Raw genomic sequence first — 22,371 nt, 5'->3', positions numbered from 1 at the left:
GTCTTGTAACACACAGGCAGTCAAGGGAAACGAGCTCCTTGCGAGGCAGCGCCCAGCAGCAGGTGCCGCCCTGCATCCTCTGTTCCCGGGGGAGGACGGCCAGGACCTCCGTGGAGGCTCCCAGTCGGCCGCATCTTGCCTGGGCCAGTCAGAAGGCTTCCCCCCAGGGGGTCCCCCGCACGTCCTGCACCCTGCAAAGCCAGGACTGCCTCGCATTCTCTTCTCTGGGGACTCTGACAGTTAGGGCTAGCCACGCCTCTGGTGGGGGGCGTCTTCCCACCTGGATCACGTCCAGGCTTCAGGAAGGCTCTCAATGACCCTGCGAGGATTTCTCAAGCTCTCGAATCGTTCGAAGCATCTTCGGAGCAGATCCAGCGGCGATTGGCTGGGTTTGTATACAGACGACTCCGAGGGAAAAGTCAAGCACGTCAGCGAGGTCGGGAAACTGGATTCAATTCCATCAACATTTATTAAGTGCCTACTGTGTACAGGCACTGTGCCAAGTCCCGGGGATGCAAAAAGGGGCACGGGCCAGTTCCTGCCCTCAAGGAAATGACAGTCTACCTACAACACGCGAACAAATAGATATGAAGCAAGCTGTGGACATGATAAAGAAGAAAAAATCAGTAGTGGGAAGGCCTGCAGCTGAGAGGGGGTGGGGAAGACTTCCAGGAAGAGGGGATTTTAGGGGGCAGCTAGGGGGCGCAGTGGATAGAGCACCAGGCCTGAAGTCAGGAGGACCCAAGTTCAAATCCGGGTGCAGACCAAACACTTGACACTTACTAATTGTGTGACCCTGGGCAAGTCACTTAACCCCAATTGCCTAAAAAAAAAAAAAAAAAAAAAAAAAAAAGAGGGGATTTTAACTGGCAGTAGAAGAAAACCAGAGAGGTCAGGACTGGGAATGGGGGAGGTCGAGGGTTCCAGGGCTGGGGGACAGCCAGGAGACTGGAAAGGTAGGCGGGGGCAGTTACAAAGGGCTTTGAATGCCCAACAGGGCACTTTATGTATGATCCTGGAGGCATAAGGAGCCCTGGGAGTTTATGTGAACAGGGAAATGAGGAGATCGAACCTGTGCTTTAGGAAAAATCACTTTGGTAACTAGAGAATGGCCCAGAGTGGGAAGAGACCAGAGGCAGGCAGGACCCCCCCTCCATACAGCTATTGCAGTAATCCAGGCGGACGGGAGTAAAACTCTGATTAACAGCAGCAAAGATAAGCACCCACGTAGCCTGCATCTTGTATACAGACACAGGTGCCTGATCTGGGATCTGGCCCATCCTGTCTCCAAAGAAGACTGAAATTTTCACCTTTGTGGACAGCAGGAGTAACCAGCTAAGCGGCACATCGGATAGAGCGCCAGGCCTGAAGTCAGAAGACTCATCTTCCCCAGTTCAAATCTGGCTTCAGACACTTCCTAGCTGGGTGACCCTGGGCAAGTCACATAAGCCTGTTTGCCTCAGTTTCCTCATGGGTAAAATAAGCTGGAGAAGGATTGCAAACCACTCTAGTATCTTTGCTGAGAAAACCCCAAATGAGGTGATAAAGAATCAGACAGAATTGAAAAAGAGCTGAACAAGGAGTGACCCCTGGCTGCCTATGTGCACACCTGCTTCGCCATCTCGAACTGCCTGTTCTCTTAGTCTTGTCTCCCTCACCCCTACGCCCTCACTGCCCCTCTCCAGACTGCGGCTCCCCTTTTGCTGTGCCCTGTGGAATACCTGCTCCACAACTAAAGAGCGTCCTTTCATATTAAACCTCTCCCTTTCTCATTCCTGCCATCTTCTGGCCTCACTGAGACCTGGGTCTCCTCTGATGACACAGCTTCCCTCCACCACCTACTCATTACTGGCCACACGGTCTCCCTGACGCATGGTCATGGCACATAGTTGGCACTTAATGCTATTGATCAATTGATTAATTACGGCGGGCAGAGGGCAGAGGGCAGAGATGTAGGAAGAGGCTGGGATGCTTCCTGAGAGGTTGCAGACTAGTCTTCCACTTCAGGGCAGCTGAGAGCAGAGGAGAAGGGTAAACCCTGACTCCATCTGGACGTTTCCAATACAACGGCGATATTGAGATGGCACTCGGTAGGCCAGTGCAAGTTTCCACCAACAGGAGGGCCTAGGAGCAGGAAGAAAACAATGACACGCCCCCCCAACCCCCAGAACCATCTCAAAGGATCCTTTGCAGCCAAACCAGGCTGAAACCTAGAAAGAGGGATCCCTGCTGCTTGGGGGCTGCTCCCTCAGTAAAGCTGCTGCGGTCAGGGGAACACGCCGTAAACGCCTTCCATCCCTCACCAGTGAGGGAGAGATGCCGCCTTCCCAGTAAGTCCAGTACACCTGGAGGTGGATTTCAGGATCCCCTCCAACCTGTTCTCCCCCCAATAAATGTTGCTGGTGTGATGCCCTTTAAAGGAAAACACACTTTCTAAAAGTGGAAACCAACCTGACCTCCTCATCTTCTTCCTTACAATTTTAAGAACAGAAGGGAAAGCCAAGAAACGAGGAAGAAGGGGGAGGAACTTTGTACGTCTCATAATTGGGATGTGTAAGGGTAAGGGTGGGGTGACTGACTTATCCAGCCCTACCCCACTTAAGGATGAAATCATTCACGCCACCCTTACCCTCGCTTAAAGTCAGGTGCCAAATCAATCAATCTCCTGGGCCTGAGACTGAGAAAAAGTTCTTGAACCTCAGTGACAGTGCAGGAGAATCAGGTCCAGATAGCTGAAGGGCTGGGCAGTGCCCCAGGTCTTGTCTCTCAACTATCCAACTAGTTAGAACCACATTCATCGCAGAGGCCCTGAGCAAGCAGGGAAGGCCTAGCACACCCGAAGAAGCAAGAGGCTGCCAGGACGTGGTGGCCTCCCAAGACCACCAGTGCTTGTGTCTGCACTGCTCTGCAAATCGGTCCGTCAAGAAGCTCTGGCTAAGCTCCTACCATGTGCCAGGCCTTGCACTAAGTACCGGGAGGACAGAGACCTCGGACTGTGCTTGAGGAGTTCACCGGCGGACGAAGGCAGATGGCAGGAAACAAGCCAGATGCAGCAGCAGCTGTAATGGTGAACAGAGAGGAGGCATGAGGGTGAGGCCTCCTGCAGAAGGTGGGATTTTACTTAGGCCTGGAGAAAGCCAGAGGCAGCTTCCTCATCTGTAAAATGAGCTAGAGAATACAATGGCAAATCACTCCAGTATCTTTGCAAGAAAATCCCAAATGGGGTCACAAAGAATTGAACATGACCGAACGCCAATGAAGAGTTGGCATGGTTTAGAGCCGGTGTCTTGGACAGGAGGTGGAGGTCTGGATCTGGGCCAGATAAGGTGAAAGCTCTCCTACCAGGGCAGGGTCCAAGGTTCCTGTGAAGAGGTGAGGATGATGGCTGAGGGGAAGGCAGCAGGATCTAAAACCCAAGAAAATAATGCTAACTTTTCTCTAGTGTATTCTTGCAAAATTAAGAAGAGATCCAGACGGAAATGTGTTCCAGGTGGACCCTGAAAATTCATAGGGCCATAAAGGATTCGGACATCTTCCAGACAAAACCCCACAGCACCCTCTCCAGGATATTTCCCCCATCTTGCACTGGCATTCATAGACCAAGTTCCCAGAGGACATTTCCTACTTCCCATTCTATGGCTAGTCTAAGGGTCCCCACCAGCATGCTTCCTCTCAACAGTCAGTCAGCAGAAAATGATCTCCAGTAAAGGCATTTACTAAGATAGCCGGGAAGGACGGCAGCCACAAAACCCCAACACGCTGGCCAAGCCCAGGGGAAGAGTGAGCGCCAACGGCATATGAGGTAGCGAGGCACACGTCGAGGGCACACAGGCGGCTCCAGGCTGCCCAGGCTGTGTCTGTGCCCAGGCGTGCAGCTGTGCAGCACCGGGCATCCTCTCTGACTGCCCCGTCGGCTTCCTTAAGGCCCAGCTAACCCCCTGTCAAAGGAGGCTGGTCCCATTCCCCCCCCCCCCAATTCTACTGCAGCCTTCTCTGCCCATTTTAATGACTCCTATTTCTCCTGTGCAGAACTTGCTTGGTATATATTGGTATACACTGGTCGTTTCCCCCGGTAGACGGGAAGCTTCTCGAGGGCAAAGGCTGTCTTTTGCCTTTCTTAGCACAGTGCCTGGTACACAGTAAGTGCTTAATAAATGTTGATTGATTTTGCTTATCCTGGCCCCAGGCTCGTTTAATAATTAGAAGCAACAATTCAATGTGGAACCCAGGTGTCCCATCCTCCCCGCCCCCCAGCCGTGCAGACGAAGACCCTCGGAATAGCAGGAGGCTGGATCACTCGGGGGTCCAGGGGAAGAGAGGACAGGGACCCAAGTTCTCTCAGCCAAATCCCTTTTGGGCATGCGCACACGCGTCCCGACAGGAATACTACACTTCCCAGAAGCCCTTGCGTGGCCAAGCCGGGGTTGCCGTGGAGACCAAGACAGGCCAGCCCAGAAGAGGCGGGGATCATGGCAGGGGACTTCTCGGGATTGGTGCCGATCTGAAGAGAGGCGGGGCCACGCGGACGTCACTTCCGCCATCGCTTCGCCGTCATTCTGGGAAGGCTCGCGGCCTCCTGGGCTCCTCTCTGTCCTCCGACTTCACGTGGGCCCGACTCGGGGTGAGTGTGGGAGCCTGAAGTCGCCTCGGGCAGGGGGACGGCTTCTGGGAAGGGTGGGGAGAAGGCCATCGCGGAAAATGAGGCGCATGCGCTTGTGTGCTTCCACGCCCCACCCCCTTCCCGAGCGGACACCCCCATTGGTGGACCCGAGGCCGAGCGCGGCCTGTGAGCCAATCAGCACCTCCACCGCTCTCTGGGGCGGGTCTGTGAGCCTTTTGTTGGCTGGACCGTGCTGAGCATGCGCAGTGCAATCCTACACCAGGGCCATGTGGTTCTTATCTTCTGGGCTGTGGGGCCCGTGGGCAGTTTGGAAGGGTTTCCTGTAGGAGGTGACCCAAAGCTAAAGTGAGGAGGTTGAGCTTGCCTGGCGTGGGGCACAGCCTCTGCAAAGGCATGGAGGTGGGAGTTGGGAAATAGTAAGGTCAGTTTGATTGGATCAGAGCGTCCAAGAAATAAGTCTGGAATATTAGACAGGAGACCGTCGGCCTGCGGCCTGCAGGGTCTGATGTGGCCTGGAGGTTAGGGGTCCTGGCACCCCAAAATCACGATACCCGGGTCCTGCCTGAAAGAATTCGACCCAAGCCTTCTTGCAGCCAAAAACAAAGTTTATTGAAGATTTGCCATATAAATGAAACTGTAATACAACATAGATAATGTTAATTTGTGGTTTTCTAAGTCAATATGTAATGAGCAGGGATCCCGTTTCTATTTAAGTTTGATGCTACTGCATGCGTGCATACATACATACATATATACATACATATGCACAGAAATGCAGTTAATGATAGCTAGCGTTTGGTAATTCAGCAAACCTTTCTCTTATTGACCGTCTCAGTTAAATCCATATTTGTGGTTTCATTGTACATCATTTGGAGGCAAGGCTGACAATTGCATTGGCTGGGAATTCTGTTGTTTTGTACCGTTGTGTTTATTTCCTTTCTTTGCCATTAGTCTATATGCATCTTCCTATGTTCCTTTGACTGTCTTTTATTACTTGTTTCCATTATACTTATTGATCACAGTTCATAGTTATCACATTCCTTTTCCACTTGTTTTGCTTCCAGCTTCTTTTTCTTTTTAAGATTGATACATTGATACTGATAATATCTGTAAAAAGTGCATAGCACAGTGCCAGGCACGTAGTAGGTGCTGTGGAATGTGTGTTCCCTTCCCTCCCCTTCCTGTTTGCCCAGTGTGAGTGGCTGGTTGCCGTCCTTTGCACCAGAATCATGTGGCTGTGTTGGAGTCAAGGTAGGGTGTGCCTGACTAGGGCTGACCAGGCCATACAAGCTCGGAAGGCTCCACCGTACGTTGGGCACGGGTAATCCGTGTGGACGCTGGGAGCTGAGATGCCTCTAGGTTTGCAGATCTCGCCTTTCTTTTAAGCTCCTGCAATTCTGCTTTGCTCACAGAGCGCACCTTCTCTCCTGAGGGCGTGCCACGCTGAGCGGTCCCGTGCTGGCATCTGCCACGGCTCACCGTCGAGGCCAGAGTTCTTCAGAGCGTCTTCCTATCTCTTCTGACCTCCACGTGAGCGCTTGACTTGTCTGAGTTCTTAGTAAAATGGTCTTTTAGGCAGACACTTGGCATTTGAACAGCATGGCTGCTCCATGGGATTGCACTCTCTGCATTAGAGTTTGAATACTTGGTGGTTTAGTTTGAGAAAGGACCTCGGTGTCCGGCACCTTCTGCCAGGCGATCTTCGGCATCTTCCTGAGACAGTTCACATGGAAGAGATTCCGTTTCCTGGCACGGCTCTGGTAGAGTGTTCTGGTTTCATAGGCGTATAACAATGAGGTCAGCACAACGGCTCTGTAGACCTTCAGTTTGGCCATCAGTCTAATCCCTCTTCTCTCCCACACTTTCCTTCTGAGCTTCCCAAACACTGAGCCAGCTCTGGCGATGTGTGTGTCAGCCTCATCATCTATGTGGACATCCCTGGAAAGTACACTGCCGAGGTAAGTGGACTTATCCATAGCATTCAAAATTTCCCTGAGGATTCCACCTATGGATGGTGTGGTGCTGGCTGGTGGAGAACCTGTGTTTTCTTGGTGTTCGTTGTTAGGCCAAAATTAGCACAAACAGCAGAGAATCGATCGACACTTTGTTGCATCTCAGATCTTCAGAGAGAGTTTCATAAGAGATATCTCCATAAGAGGTCTTCAGAGCCTACATTGAATGCACAATGATCCGCAAACAAAAAAGAGTCGCACAACAACTCTCCCTCCACTTTAGTCTTGGCTTGTAGCCTTTTCAAGTTAAATAATTTACCATCAGTGCGGTAGCTGACCTTGATGCCATTTTCATCCTTGTTGAAGACGTCTGACAACAGCACTGAAAACATCATGCTAAAAGCCTGGGGCCGAGCACGCAGCCCTGCTCCTCTCCGTTGGTAGCCGGGAAAGCACGCCATCACAGAACTGGTGTACAACGCTGATAAATTATGCCATGATCCTCCACCAGTCCTCAGGACTTGTGGTATCAAAGGCCTCGGTCAGGCCGTTGACTTCCACGGGGACTGTTCCGTAGCCCTTCCTGAAGCTGCAGTGGCTCTTGGGTAGATGACCGTCTTCCAGGTCAAGGATCAGCCTCTTAAGGAGGACCCCGGCAAGAATCTTGCTGGCCGTGACCGAGAGAGAGCGCCTACACGCACAGCCTGTGGTTGTCACAGGACAACCTATTTCTTTTTCCTTTATAGACCCCTAGGGGATACCCTCCTCTTGTCATGCACCCCAGAGGATTTCAGTCGCTTTTGTGTGACCAGCAGGCCCCCTGCCTTATGAACCTCGGCATCAGGTGCTTTGCCACCCAAGAGGAGCCTGACGGCATTCAGAACCTCTCCTTGCGTTGGAGGTTCAGGGTGAGCTTCTCCTCCCTCCCTTCCTCCTAGCTTGTATAGATGTCTCCTCTGCCCCCAGCTGTGGGAGATCATTCACCGCGTGCTGGCTCTCCCTTTGTGTTCCTGTTGCCCTCGCCTTTCCTTCTTTTAAGATCAGCAGAGCAGAGCGGAATGCTCCCAGCTCCTCCGTCTCACTAGACTCCCCCGACCCTCGTTTCTGAGGGGGCACACTTGTCGTCCCCCAGATTAGGATATAAACAGATGATCCTTGTTTGGTTCCTTAGGGTTTCTTGCTCCTGTTTACCTTTTATGTTTCCCGTGACTCCTGTGTTTGAGGTTCTGGTCTTTTTATTATGAATGCTTGGTGCCACTGCTTGGTCTGTATTACAAAGAAATCATAAAAAAGGGAAAAGGACCCACATGTACAAAAATATTGATAGCAGCTCTTTTTGTTGGTGGCCAAGAATTGAAACTGAGGGGATGCCCATCCATTGGGGAATGGCTGAACAAGTTGTGGTATATGAATGTGATGGAATACTATTGTGCTATAAGAAATGATGAACAGGCAGACTTCAGAAAAACCTGGATGTCTGAACTGATGCAGAGTGAAGTGAGCAGAACCCGGAGTAACAGCCACGTTGTGCGATGATCAACTGTGATAGACTTAGCTATTCTCAGCAATCCAAGACAAGTCTGAAAGACTCATTTTGGAAAATGCTGTCCACATCCAGAGAAAAAACAGTGGAGTCTGAATGCAGGTGGAAGAATGCTATTTTCACTTTATATTTTTTGTGTGCTTTATATATTTTTGTTTTGCAAACGAATTGTTTTGTAGATTTTTTCTTTCCCAATGTAACTAATATGAAAATAGGTTTTTTACAAGATTGCACATATGTAACCTATATCAAATTGCTTACTGTCTTAAGAAAGGAAGAGGGAAGGGAGAAAATTTGGAAGTCAAAATTTTATAAAAAATGGATGTTAAAAATCATCTTTACATATAATTGGAAAAAATAAAATACTGTTTAAAAAAGAGGAATGTTTGGAAACCATTTATTTCTGTACCCAACTGTGTGTGTGTGTGTGTGTGTGTGTGTGTGTGTGTATGCGTGCGTGTGCGTTCCTACCTTTGGCCAGTTCAGATGAGAGTGAAGTTGAAATGTCAGCTGTTCCCCCTTTCTTCTTGTTTGTATAGACTTTCTGTCTACTGATGATTATGGGAGATAATTTTCCCAACTTTCCTTTCTTTACCTTCCCTAGTGTATTTCTCTTCTCCTTGCTTTCCATTCTTCTCCTGAGATCAAGACTTATCAGAACTACTCCCAGATCTTATCTAATGCGATTTCCTCTGTGACCCTTGATAGAGGTTGGGGGTACACATGTATCCTCTCCTTTATTTGAATCGACTCTGTTTATCCTTGTTTAGTTCATTGTCATTTTCTCTTTTCCCTCCCGCATTTGATCCTGAAAGTTTCTTCTTAGCTTTGGTTTTTTAATTAAGAATGCTTTGAAGGCCTCTATTTCATTAAATATACATTCCCCCCCACTCCCACCCCCGCCGTGGCATTATACTTAGTTTTGCTGGCTGCGTTGTTATTGGCTGTCACCCCATATTCTTTGCCTTCTGAAATACTGTACCCCAAATTCTCTGCTTCTTTATGCTGGTGGCTGCTAAATTGTGGGTGATCCTGACTGTAGCTCCTCAGTACTTGAATTCTTTCTGGCTGCCTATGGTATTTTTTTCTTTGACTTGGAAGCTCAACATTTTGGCTGTGATGTTCATAGGAGTTTTCATTTTGGGGTTTCATTCAGGAGGTGGCCAGTGAAGTTTTTCTACTTTTCTGCTTCTACTTTGCCCTTTAGTTTTAAAAGATCTGGGCAGTTTTCCTGTAAGATTTGTTGAAATAGGGTGTTTAAGCTTTATTTTTGGTCATGGTGTTCAAGTAGTCCAACAGTTTTTAACATTTCTTTTTTTTCTCCTGGATCTGTTTTCTAGGTAAGTTGTTTTTGCTAAGAGAAATTTTACATTTTCTTCAATTTTTTCAGTCTTATGACTTTGTTTTAATATTTTTTTGTTGTCTCAATTAGCTTCTATTTGGTCCATTCTAATTTTCAGGGAGTTTGTTGCTCAAGTAAGGTTTTATACCTCTTATTCCAAGTTAATTGATTTCTTTCCAACTTCTTCTTCCGTACCTCTCATTTCTTTCCCCATTTTTTCCTTTAGTATATTCATTTATAAAAACACTTTAAGCTCTTTTAAAAAAAAACTCTTAAGCTCTTCTAGGCATTCTAGTTGAAACTGTATACAAACTGTCATTTTCTTTGAGGCTTTGCTTGTAAATGTTTTGGAGTTTTTCTCTTCCTCGTTTTTGTTTGTTTGTTTGTTTCTTTTGAGCATCCCTGTCATTGTAATAGCTTTTAATGGTGGGGTTCTTTTATTTATTTGTTCTTGCAGCCTGCTTCCTGACCTTGGACTCTGTGTCAGGATCTTCGTACTTCTCGGGGGGAGCCCGGGCTGGTATCGCTGCTGCATTTGGGGGCTGTTGAGTGATGTGTTATTCCAGGATCTGCCGTTTTTCAGTGTTTCCAGAGTGATCTGATCAGGGCAGAGTCAGATCTTTGCTCTTTCGGTCTGAGCTATGCGAGTTCCTGACCTGAGCATGGGTCTTAGCGATGCGCTGGTGAACTTCCCTCTGGTGGGAGTTCCAGGAGCCCGGTACGAGCCTCTATCACTCTCAGCGAGCTGCAAGCTTACCAGCTCCCTTTGGGCCTGGGATTCCTCCTCGGGCACTCCGCTGCAGGCTTCACAGTGAGCTGGAGGCTGGCACTAGGCCCTGCTCCTGGCCTGGGCTCAGAGCCACACCGTTGCCACTTGCTTCTCAACTTGTTCTGTGCTAAGCCCACCATCCACAGGACCTGTTACCTCTCTTCCACCTGGAACGTCACCCCTAGGCTCAGGTCCTCTCCTCAGCCTGCCTTTGCTCTGTGACCCAGAAATGGGTAGCGAATGAGCGAGCTGCCGCTGGGCACCCCTTCACTCGCCCTGCACGAGCTTAGGCCCCTTGGTGCTGGATTTGGGGACTCCTTTTTTCCTTGGTGCTCTGCCTCACCTTACCATCTTGTTTCTGTCTCTCTAATGAGTTGGATTTAATTCTGGAAGTGCCTTATAACTTCGCTCTGACTTCCAACTCGGCAGAAAGCTGTGTAGGGATTGTGATTTCCTGGGAACTGCAGGAAAGGGCCAGTTTTGAACTCATTGTGTCCTTTTCTTCTCTAGCCCCACCTTCGGATGACTGCACCCCTTCCTAGGAGAAGGTCGCTTTGCAGAGACTCCGGTGGCCCCAATGCTCCCGACAGCTGGGCCCCAGCAGGTGAGTGGATGCTTGCTCTTTCCTGAAATACCACCTCCATGTTTCATGCGTTTTCTTAGTCTCTTTAATATCATTTTAATTATCTGTGTGAGAAAGTCTTCGATCTGTCCATTATTTAGGGTATCGTTGGCATTTAGGGAGTCATCTTTTCATTTTTCCTTTATTGAGTTATAGACTCTAAAGGACATAGTTAAGATTTTTGTCTTTCTCGGGGCAGCTAGGGGGCACAGTGGATAGAGTACTGGCCCTGAAGTCAGGAGGACCTGAGTTCAAATCTGGCCTCAGACCGAATACTTGACACTTACTAGCTGTGTGACCCTGGGCAAGTCACTTAACCCCAATTGCCTTTTAAAAAAAAAAAGATTCTTGTCTTTCTCCTTTGGTTTATTAATTTTGTTTCCTGACATGTGATCATCATTTCGGTAACTTTCATGGGAATCTGAGAGGCATACATATTTGTGACAATTCCATTGTAAAAATTGCACCCAGTTATTTTATCCCAGCTGTTTGCTTTGACCTGTATGCATTCCTTTGCATTACATGTGTTTCTTATAAGCAGCAAATCTGGAGGTTTTGTGTTCTAATCCTTTCTGCAAATCACTTTCATTGGGGAGCCCACTAATTGTCAAGGTTGTATTTAATTAGGTATCACTCAGTTAGTTCTTGTTAGGTTACAGTCTTTCATTTTATCAGCATAAGGTGGTGTGCTACTGCCTGGTTTCCCGCTTACCATCCTTAGTCCGTCGCTCCTCATTTGTAATACTGCAGTCTCAATCATCACTTCCTCATCTCTCCTGCTCACACCTAAGACAGAGCTTGGCCTCTGCCTTTTGTTGAGAAAAGGCTTTTTGAAATTCTTGTGTTATTTAGGAACTGGATCAATTCATAAAGATCTTCCCTGTTTCCTCTGAAATTGTCCGTTTCTTTTGGCACAATGATATGCCATGACATTCCTGTTACAGTTTGTTTAGCCGTCCCCCAACAGGAGGACGTCTTCCTTTCCAGCTTTTGGCTACTACGGATAGAATCAGGATGCGTACTTTTAGGCGTTCTTGCAGTACAGCTGGGCCAGAGGGGATGTATGCTTTGGTCACTTTCTGGGCCTAGTTCCACATTGCTTTCCGGAGTGTCTGGACCAGGTCGCAGCTCCACCGCCAGCTCTCTAGTGTCCCTGTCGTCCCACGGCCCTCCGGCGCTGGCCATTTTGTTCTTTGGTCATCTCGGCAGTCTGATGGCAGTGAGGGGGAACTCAAAGTTGCCTTAATTTGCATTTCTCTAATTATTGGTAATCACACGATTGTTAATAGCTTGGATTTCTCACTTTGAGAAGTGACTGTTCATGTCTTTTGACCATTTCTCTATGGGGAGTAGTCCTCATTGTTATAAATTTGGATTAGTTCCTTGTATATCATAGTTGTAAGACCTTTGTTAGAAAAACACGCTGTAAAGATTCCTCTCCTCCCCAATTATCTGTTTCTTTTCTAAATTTTACTACATTAGATTTGTTTGTGCAAAAACATTTGAATTCTATATAATCAAAATTGTCCATTCTGTCTTGTATGATTCCTTCTGTCGTTTCTTCGGTTCTGAACTCTTCTCCTATCTACAGAACTGATAGGTAGTTCTTTCTTGCTCCTATGATCTGTTTATGATATGACCTTCTATGCCTAGGCCGTGTGTCCATCTGGAGCTTATCTTGGTGTCTGGCGTGAGAGATGGGTCTGTACCTAATTTCTGCCAGAATCCTTTATGATTTTCCAATCAGCTTTTGTCAAATAGTATGTCTCCCCCCACCCCCATCCCCCCAATACTGAGGTCTTTGGGCTTGTAAAATACAGTTTGTTTGCTTCTGTATGTTTTATGCCTAATCTTCTCTGCTGATTGACCTCTTTTTTATTGACCAGTATCAAATTGTTTTAATGATTACTATTTTGTTGCGATCTGGTTCCAAGAAACCCTATTCTCACCTTTTTAATTATTATCTTTGAAATTCCTGACCTTTTGTTCCTCTTCATAAATTTCATTATTATTTTTTCTAGGAATACAAAATATTCCTTTGGGAGTTTGATTGGCACAGCACTGAGTAAATGAATACACTTAGGTAGTACTGTCATTTTTATTATAATGGCTTGATCTACCTGTGAAAAGTGAATGTTTTTCCAGTTTTAGGTTTAGATTCATTTCTTCAAAGAGTGTTTTATAGTTTGAGTCTTATAGTCCCTGGGTGAATCTTGGTAAATCCACTCCCAAATATTTCACAGCTTTTTGTTATTTTCCAGCTGGGTTTTGTTACAATAACAACAACCACAAGAACAATAATAATAGCTAGCCTTTGTGTAGCGTAGAAGATTTGCAAAGCACTTTACAAACATTATCTCATTTGATCCTACGTCAACTCTTGGGGGTAGATGCTATTTTTTTTTTTAAGGCAGTTGGGGGTTAAGTGACTTACTTGCCCAGGGTCACACAGCTATTAAGTGTCAAGTGTTTGGTCTGAGGCCGGATTTGAACTCAGGTCCTCCTGACTTCAGGGCCGGTGCTCTATCCACTGTGCCACCCAGCTGCCTTCTCCCATAGATTTTTAATCTCCATTTTGTAGATGAAGAAACTAAGGCAAACAGGGTTAAGTGACTTGCCCAGGGTCACACAGCTAGTAAATGTCTAGGGCTGGACTTGACTCAAATGTTCCTGACTCCAGCTCCGGCGCTATTCACTGTGCCACCTAGTTGCTTTCACATAGGAAGACAGATGATTTTTGTGGCTTTATCGTATATCCTGCAACTTTGCTGAAGTTACTAATGATATCAGTGAATTTTTAGTTGACTTTAGGCTTTCTTAAAAATACATTATCCTATCTGCGAAAAGTGATAATTTTGTTGTACCTCCATCCGTTGCTTCTGATTTTGTACTCAGAGGCCAAACACAAAAAGTCTAATCTCTCCTCTCCATGGCAGCTCTTCAGCTCCTTGAAGACTGAGATCATATCTTTCCTAAGACTTCCCCATTTCCATTCAGCCAGCTCCCCAGTTCCTTCCACTAACCCTCAATGATGGACTCAATGCCCTTCCCTCTCCTGGTTGCCCTCCTCTGGACATTCTCCAGCTAATTAATATCCTCCTTAGACCATGGCATCCCAGACTGAGCATCATCCTTGAAATGGAGTCTGATGAGGGCTGAGTGCGATAGACCTCTCCTCGTTCTGTGTCTGAGTATTCTTCTTAGAGCCTGCTCTGAGGTCTGTTTTACCCGACTTACTCGTCTGGTCTTGACCAATTCTGCTGCTCCACAGTAGGATATCTTGTGTGAAATGACTTGACTCTAACTGATATTAAGAAATCAAAATCCGTGTTCCTGTCGGCCGGGCCACAGTTAGGGAAAATACAGTGTCCCATAGTCACCAAGTCACTCTTGGTGTCAGGATTTCCCAACTGTCAGGCTTACAGTCCTCATGTTTGTTGTATTCAGAGAAGATGCCAGGAGAGAGGTCACTTTGGCCCTCTGTTTAACAGAGTCCACATCAGAGTCAGAAAGAAACACCAGTTTACTTCGTTTTGTGTTTCAGGAATCAGTGACATTCAGAGATGTGGCTGTGGACATCACCCAGGAGGAATGGGGATACCTTGACCCTTCACAGAAGCAGTTGTACAAGGATGTGATGCTGGAGAATTACAGGACCCTGGTTTGCCTGGGTAAGGATAGTTACCCCCGTGACCCAGACTCTTCTCCTGACTCGTCCCTCAGCAAATGCTGTGTGATATCCTGAGTACCGAGCGGTTGGTGCTTAGCATTCACAGGCTAAAAATGTCTAAATCTTTTGTGACCAGGAAAGACAGGACATGTTATTCATTCACAGATGAAAGGTTTTGGTTTTTTTTACATACCTTGAAAGTGACCCCTGAACCGCTGTCCGTAAGGTTTAACTTCCCTCCTTCTCTGTCCCCTGAGATCTAAGATTCTCCCCTCAAGCCCCTGAAGGTACCTGAAAACATGGATGGTTTGTCTTCACTTAACAAGGAGCAGGTCAAGGGAAACACTTTTTCGTTCCTTACCCAAGCCGGTTTTGTATTCTATTTCTCCATACTGTAGAATGGTACAAATTAACTGGGGAAAAAAGATTTAAATTCATTGGCTTATAAAATAAACCTTATGACTTTAACCTTAAATAAAATTAAAATGACCTTATAACTTTATATCTTAAAAAAGCTTTCAATATGCAGTATGTCCTTGGCCTGCAATCACTTGCTTTATATAACTTGCCTTTCTTCTGTGGTTCCCTCCAATTTCTCCTGGCCTTATTTCTCTTATTTCTCCTGGCCTCTTTCTGTACATAGTTGTTTGCATTTTGTACTTCCCATTAGACTGTGAGTACCTTGAGGGCAAGGACTAGTTTTGCTTTTCTTTGTATCCCCAGCTCGTAACTGGGTGCGGGCACACTAAGGCCAGGTCCTTAGTATGTTGACTTGATATGACATTGAGTTCACAAGATATTGACATGTTCTTTTTAATTCTTCATGAAACCACATTTTTATTATATTAGATATTAAGCATTCCTTGAGCAGTCCATTTTTCTAAGTCTAGCCTTGCTTATAGCCCATAGATTTTCTGTGGTGTTTAAATCAGGTGACTTTGGAGCAAGGAGGAAATTACCTTTCAGATCTGCGGATAGAGAACAGAACAAAAGATAGAGTATCACAGAAGAGAAAATGGACAATTATCATTATGCATAATCATAAAGTTTTTATGCAAACAAATCTAGTGCAGTAAAAATTAGAAAGGAAATGAATGACTGGGATAAATCTTTGTACTAGGTTTCTCTAATAAGGGCTCACATCAAAGGTTTTCAGTCAATGAATCCAAATTTATAAGAATAGGACCATTCCCAGGTATGTGACCCCAGGATGGGAACAGTGAGTTCTCAAAGGAGGAATTGCAGGTTATCAATAATCATGTGAAAACATGCTCCAGGTCACTATGGGGGATATGGAAGATCAAGCCACTGACGTTCTGCCTCACGCCCCTCAGAGTGGCAAAGAGGACAAACAGGGAACATTACAAATATTAAAACACCTGCAGGAAAGCGGTCGCACTAGCACACTGTTGGTGGATCTGTGGACTGGTCCAGCCATTCTGAAAAGCAGCTTGGAACTATGCCGCATGGATTACCAAACCATGCACACTTTGACCCAGCAATGCCACTGCTAGACCTGTAGCCCAAAGAGAACAAAGAAGGAGGAAAAGGATCCACACATGCTAAGACATTTATAGTTAACACTCTTTGTAGTGGCAAGAATTGGGAACTTGGGGGGTACCCATTAACTGGAGAATGGCTAAACAGATTATGGTGTATGAATATAATAGAATGTTACTGGCCTCTAAGAAATGACAAAGTGGATGGTTTCAGAGGACACTGGGCATGTTTCTTTGACTGATTCAGAGTGAAGTGAGCAGAACCAGAACAGTCCATACAGTGACAGCAACATTGTAGAGAAAAACAACTTTAAGGGAATTTAGAACTCTGATCACTATAGTGAGAGACCTTGAGTCTGAGGAGGGAGGATGAAACTCACTAATGGACCCCTGGTGCAGAATGAGATGTGCATCTGTAGGCCTGGCCAACATGAGATTTTGTTTTGCAGTACCAGTGCTGTTTTTTTTCTCTTCTTTCTTACTTTTTAAATGGTTCTTTTGGTAGGGCAGTAGGAAGAAGAGCTAATAAATACCTCCAAAACAAACGTCTAGAATTGAACTTATAAGACAGAAAAATTTTTTCAATGTCAGATGATTTTCCAGGCAATTGCAGAATATTTATCTCTATACCTTAGGTAGGCTTCTTAATCTTTCTTGGCATGTGGCATGGTGCAAGGTCTTACTGCAGTAATATGTCTTCACTTGAGAATTTCTTTTATTCTGGAACAATTCTGCTCTCAGCATACCAATATACTTATCAAGGTTCATCTTTCTCACTGGGGACTAGACCTGTAGTGCTCCTGAAGTAAAAAGTCCCCCGATCGCTTTTTCTGGATGGATGTCACGCAGTCTTACAAAAATGCTTAGGTCTGACAGACTTCCTTGGGTATCTGACGATGGTTTAGGTATAACCTTAAATGAAAAAGTGAGTTTCATCAGTGAGAATTGCCTTTTCCAATCCTCGCTGCTCTGCCCTTTTTATCATCTTGACTTTGACGAGCATTTTTTTCTTCATAGCATCAGTTAGCAGCAGCTTCTCTTTTAACTGGTCTCGTGCTTCTTCCATCCTCAGGACACCTGTGCCCACTGCAGAGGAGTCGCTGGCCGTCCCCGCAGCTCTCAGGGCCTTTGGAGGGCGTTGGTTTTCCAAAGCTTAATTAGGCTGCTGGGCCGCGGTCGTTTGTCCGTGCTTGGCGTTTGCCATTTCAGCGGCGTCTTCCTTTGTGCTGCAGTGTGATCCTGTTTCATCGCGGGCTAATTGATTCTTGAGACTCTTGACTTCTCTACCCAATAGCTGTTGTAATATTGCTAACAGTCGTTGAAGTGTGCTCTGTAAGAGCTACAACTTTTGCACATTTCCTTGGGGGTAACATCCGTTCTTAAAAACTATGTAATTTAAAATTTAAAAGAAAACCATGACACACTCGTGATTGGCAAGAAATTTGGCGCTCACGTGCCAGAGAACTAACCAAAGGAGGGGAAACCAGCCCAGTTCACTTCCTTGGGGTCGGGCTCAGATGTTCTGAATTAGCATAATGTCAGTGGAAGTACGTATTCATGATCATTGATTGCTGTCACAAAATAAAACCATGTGAAAACTATTGCTCTTTCCAAGTAATTCACCCGCCATTGCACGTGGCACGACAGTACAACGCATGCTTCAGTGTTACCCTGGGGCCTTCCTCCCATGACCACTTATCCCCAAAGAGCAGTGTTCAGGATTGAATTTATGCCGGTTCTCTGACCCGGACTCTTTCGCATTTACGTTGAGCAGGACTCGTATTTTCTAAGCCCCATTTGATCTGCCGGTTGGAGCAAGGCAGAGCACCTTGGATGCCAGAGGGAGCGGCCCCACGACGCAGCCGGACAGGTGAGTGAGCAGGCATCAGCTGCAGACCCCTGGCCGGAGCTGAGGCTTCACCGAGCCTCCACTGAGGTCTCCCGGACGAGGCAAAGTCCTGACTTCCCTGCACTCGGGTGTCCCTCCTGGTCAGAGAAGAAGGAGCCTCCTTGGGAATAGGCCGTCCGCCTCTGCTCTTCTTGGGGGCTGCCCCTCCGCCTCACTTGACGGCCCATTTATTCACATGCTGTTTTTTCAAGTGTTGCTGAGAAACTGCCGTAAAATAAAAAAATGTCCTCTTCTCTTGGCTCCCCTCTTTCCTGCTAATGGGTCTCTTCTATGAATTCTTAGGGTTGTTTTATTAAAATTCTCTTTACACTCAGATAGATGAACAAACCATTTTCAAAAAGGTTCAGAAGCAAATCAGATCAGTCTGAGGATTTACCTCACGCTGTGCAGACAGGCAAGAAGGAAAATGGGGAAGAGTCAGTGTGGGAGGGGTTGTGGCGAGTCAGGCACGTGGGGCACTGGGGCACTGGGGCTGGGCTGGGCTTGTCTCTTTGTACTCGAGTTCCCAAGGCCTAGCAGAGACCTGGGCCTGCGGAGGAGGCCCCGTGAAGGCTGATTACTTGGGTGGGCAGCCATGAAGTTGTCTAACAGCTCTGGGTTTCATTGACACAGTGCTGTTATCTCACTTGATCCTCACAACAGCCCTGGGAGGCCAGTGTTATTATTCTCCCCATTTTACGCTGAGGCAGACAGGTTATGGAACTTGCCCGGGTCACACAGCCGATAAGTGTCTGAAGCCAGATTTGAACTTGGGTCTTCTGAGCCCAGCTCTCCATCCACTGGGACCTCCCTTTCCCTCTGCAGTCAGAGGAGCATGAATTTAGGACTGCCGGAGTCATCAAGTTCACTCTCCTTTTTACAGACCAAGGAACTGGGAGAGAAAGGCAGACAGCTACTGTGAAAAGTGAGTCGTTCGGGCCCCTCCTGCACTCCAGTCAGTGTGAATTAGTTCAGTGTGATTCCAAATGAGCAATTATTAGTGATATACTCATCTCATGATATGCTTTGAGTCAGTCATCTAAAAATAGTACAAGAATAGACATGTATTAATCTATGATAATTAGATAAGATAGGTTCTTTTGTAGGCCTTTATAATTGACCTCAAACAGTTTTAGTGCTGTGCCAATCTATTCTGAAAACAGTACTGTGTAGAAATAGACAAAACGGTAACAAGATTAATGTTATAACCTGTATATGGAAAAATAAAAGGTCAAGAATATCAAGGGAAATAATCCATAGAAAGAGAGAATGAAAATGACTCTGGCATTACAAAGTCTCAAAATTACATGAAAAAGCAGTTATTTTCAGAATTATTTGATAGCACATTTTAAAAATTGAAAAGTAGATTAGTGGCATCAGGTAAGGTAAGGATGTCCCAGAGGCAGATGTATGTGGCAGGTTAGCATTGGGTCAGCCAACCCAAGAGTACAAGCTGCTGAGGGAGCCTGTCCTTATTTGACTAGAACTACAGTGCATTTTGCTGGAAAATAGGCCGAGGGCATGATTTTTCTGGTTGGACGTACAGAGATGGGACTATGTCTACAACAGAGACAGGAAGGATAATTCACATTTTTTCATTTCTTTCAGAGTGGGAGATTCCACATGAATCCAAAGGAGCGTCTCAGGAAGTGCTACAGGGTAGACTTGAGAGAGATAGCCCCTGTTTTTTGGATGAAGCCTTGGAATGTGAGTCCAGATCAGAGAGGCAGCAGAACCATGAGGAGCAGCGTGCCTGGTCAGTGACGTTCCCACAAACAAAGCCTCCGAATCAGTCAGGAGGCCTCGAATGTGCTATAGGCTGTGGAAAGAGTGTCCTTCGGGGACCAGTTCTCTTCCCACAGCAAAGAGATGAGAAGAGTCTAACTATGTGTGACTCTCATAGAAAGTGCTTCAGACCGTATACAGATGTGAGAAAATGTAACGGATTATGCTCAAAGAAAATTCTTTCTAAATGTAATCAATATGGGAAATCCTATTGGCATAATTTAGCCCATCTTGGAAATTGTAGAATATGTACCAGAGAAACTTGTAAATGTAATGAAAGCGGGAATACCTTTGAGCAGAATACAGTGCTGACTGACCACCAGATAGTTAATGCCAGAGAGAATCCTCATAAGTGTAACGTATGCAGGAAGGTGTTTGTCCTGACAACGCAGCTTACTCAGCATCAGAGAGTTCCTCTTGGAGAGAAACCTTACAAATGTGAAGAATGTGGGATGATCTTCTCGTCAAAGAGAGAACTTACTTTTCATCAGAGAATTCATGCCAGGGAGAGATCTTATAAACAGAATGACTGTGGAAGTACCTTCAGTCTAAGGATACAGATTCCTCGACATCAGAGAATTCATACAGGAGAGAAACGTTATGAATGTAATGAATGTGGGAAGGCCTTTCGACTAAAAGCACAGCTTAATCAACACCAGACAATTCACACTGGTGAGAAACCATATCAATGTCATGAATGTGGGAAGGCCTTCCGACTAAAAGGGCAGCTTAAGCAACACCAGACAATTCATACTGGTGAGAAGCCTTATAAATGTAATGAATGTGGGAAGTCCTTTCGCAGGAGCTCACACCTTACTGGACATCAGAGAATTCATACCGGGGAGAAACCTTATGAATGTAAAGAATGTGGCAAGGCCTTCTGCCTGAACACAGCTCTTACTAAACATCAGAGAATCCATACTGATGGGAGACCTCACAAATGTAATGAATGTGGCAAGACTTTCCTCCTAAGCAAAAGTCTTGCTGAACATCAAACAATTCATACTGGGGAGAAACCTTATCAGTGTAATGAATGTGGGAAGGCCTTCCGCCAAAGCAAAGCACTTACTGTACATCAGATAATTCATACTGGGGAGAAACCTTTTGAATGTATTGAATGTGGGAAAACCTTCCGACTAAAAGCACTGCTTACCCAACATTATAGAATTCATAGTGGAGAGAAACCCTATGAATGCACCGAATGTGGGAAGGCCTTTCGCTTGAACTCAATTCTTATCGAACATCAAAGAATTCATACTGGAGAGAAACCTTATGAATGTTGTGAATGTGGGAAGGCCTTCCGCCTGAACTCAGCTCTTACAGAACATCAGAGAATTCATACTGGTTGGAAACCTTATGAATGTAGAGAATGTGGGAAGGCCTTCCGAGTTAAAGCACAGCTTAATCAACACCAGAGAATTCATACTGGAGAGAAGCCTTATGAGTGTAATGAATGTGGCAAGGCCTTCAGTCACACCCGAGAACTTAAAAGACACAAAAGAATTCATACAGGAGAGAAGCCTTATGAGTGTGTTGAATGTGGGAAGGCCTTCCGCCTGAGATCGCATCTTACAAATCATAATCGAATTCATACCGGTGAAAAGCCTTATGAATGTCAGGAATGCTGTAAGGCCTTCAGTCGCAGGGCAGAACTCGAGCAGCATCAGAGAACCCACACGGGTGAGAAGCCTTATGAATGTCAGGAGTGTGGCAGGGCCTTTAGTCGAAGGTCAGATCTTAGAAGACATCAGAGAATTCATAGTGGAGAGAAACATGACAAATGAAACCTTTCTCTGGGTTCTTTTTCTGCCCGTTTGATTTCTTTTCACTCTCCTTTGGTGGATCATCTTTCCTGTCATGCCCACTAACTGAGTATGCTCCAGGGTTCTGTCCTAAGCCCTCTTCTTTTCTAAGTGCTTTCACTTAGTGATGTCTTCAGCTCCCATCAGTTAATTTATCACATTTATAGATGATTCCCAAATCTATATATCCAGCCCCAGACTCTTACCTGAGTTTGGTCTCCCATCATTACCTGCTTGTTCATTATGAACTGGAGATCCCATAGGTATCTCAAACTCCACATGTCTAATACAGAACTCATTAACTTCTCTTCTAAATGAACTTCCGAGGGCATCACCTTCCTTCCATTTACTGAACTGCACCACCTCAGTGTCATTGCCAGTTCTCTGCTCTCACTCCACATCTAATTAGTTATCAGTTACCATGCTCTCTCACCCATCCCCTCAACTCTACTCACATGGCCACCATCCTACTTCAGTCTCTTACCACCTTTTGCCTGGTTAGTTGCCATATCTGGTCTTCCTCCCTGGAATGACACCCCACTCTAATCTGTCTTCCACATAACTGCCAAAGCGATTTTCCTAAGGCACAGGTCTAACCATATCACGTTCCTACTTGGGATACTCCAGTGACTCAACAGTACCTCTATAATTAAATATAAACTCTTGTTTGGCATTTAAAACTCTTCGCAACATGACCCCTTCTTGCCTTTCCAGGCCACTTTTACATGGCTGCTTTCATTCTCTCTACAACCCCGCCGTAGTGGTTCAAAGTATGTGATGTTGCTCACACACCAAACACCATCTCCCATCTCCGTACCTTTGCACCGGCTGTCCCCCATACCTCATACCATCAGATGGGGATGCTTCCCTCACGATAT

General features: G+C 46.0%; 1 protein-coding gene across 1 annotated transcript; it reads left to right on the top strand.

The window, feature by feature from the left end:
* Positions 1-10,467: 10,467 nt before the first annotated feature.
* Positions 10,468-21,719, top strand: LOC114030798 (zinc finger protein 345-like). Its single transcript, XM_027845705.1, has 5 exons — positions 10,468-10,517; positions 10,753-10,831; positions 14,394-14,520; positions 17,793-17,888; positions 19,515-21,719. Exons 1-5 carry the CDS (start codon positions 10,468-10,470, stop codon positions 21,473-21,475), a joined length of 2,313 nt encoding a protein of 770 aa, XP_027701506.1. The 3' UTR covers positions 21,476-21,719.
* The last annotated feature ends 652 nt before the right edge of the window (positions 21,720-22,371 follow it).

This window comes from Vombatus ursinus, unplaced genomic scaffold, assembly GCF_900497805.2.
Source record: "Vombatus ursinus unplaced genomic scaffold, bare-nosed wombat genome assembly UNPS02015012.1, whole genome shotgun sequence".
NCBI classification, from domain to species: domain Eukaryota; kingdom Metazoa; phylum Chordata; class Mammalia; order Diprotodontia; family Vombatidae; genus Vombatus; species Vombatus ursinus.
This window is presented reverse-complemented; position numbering and strand designations above follow the sequence as displayed.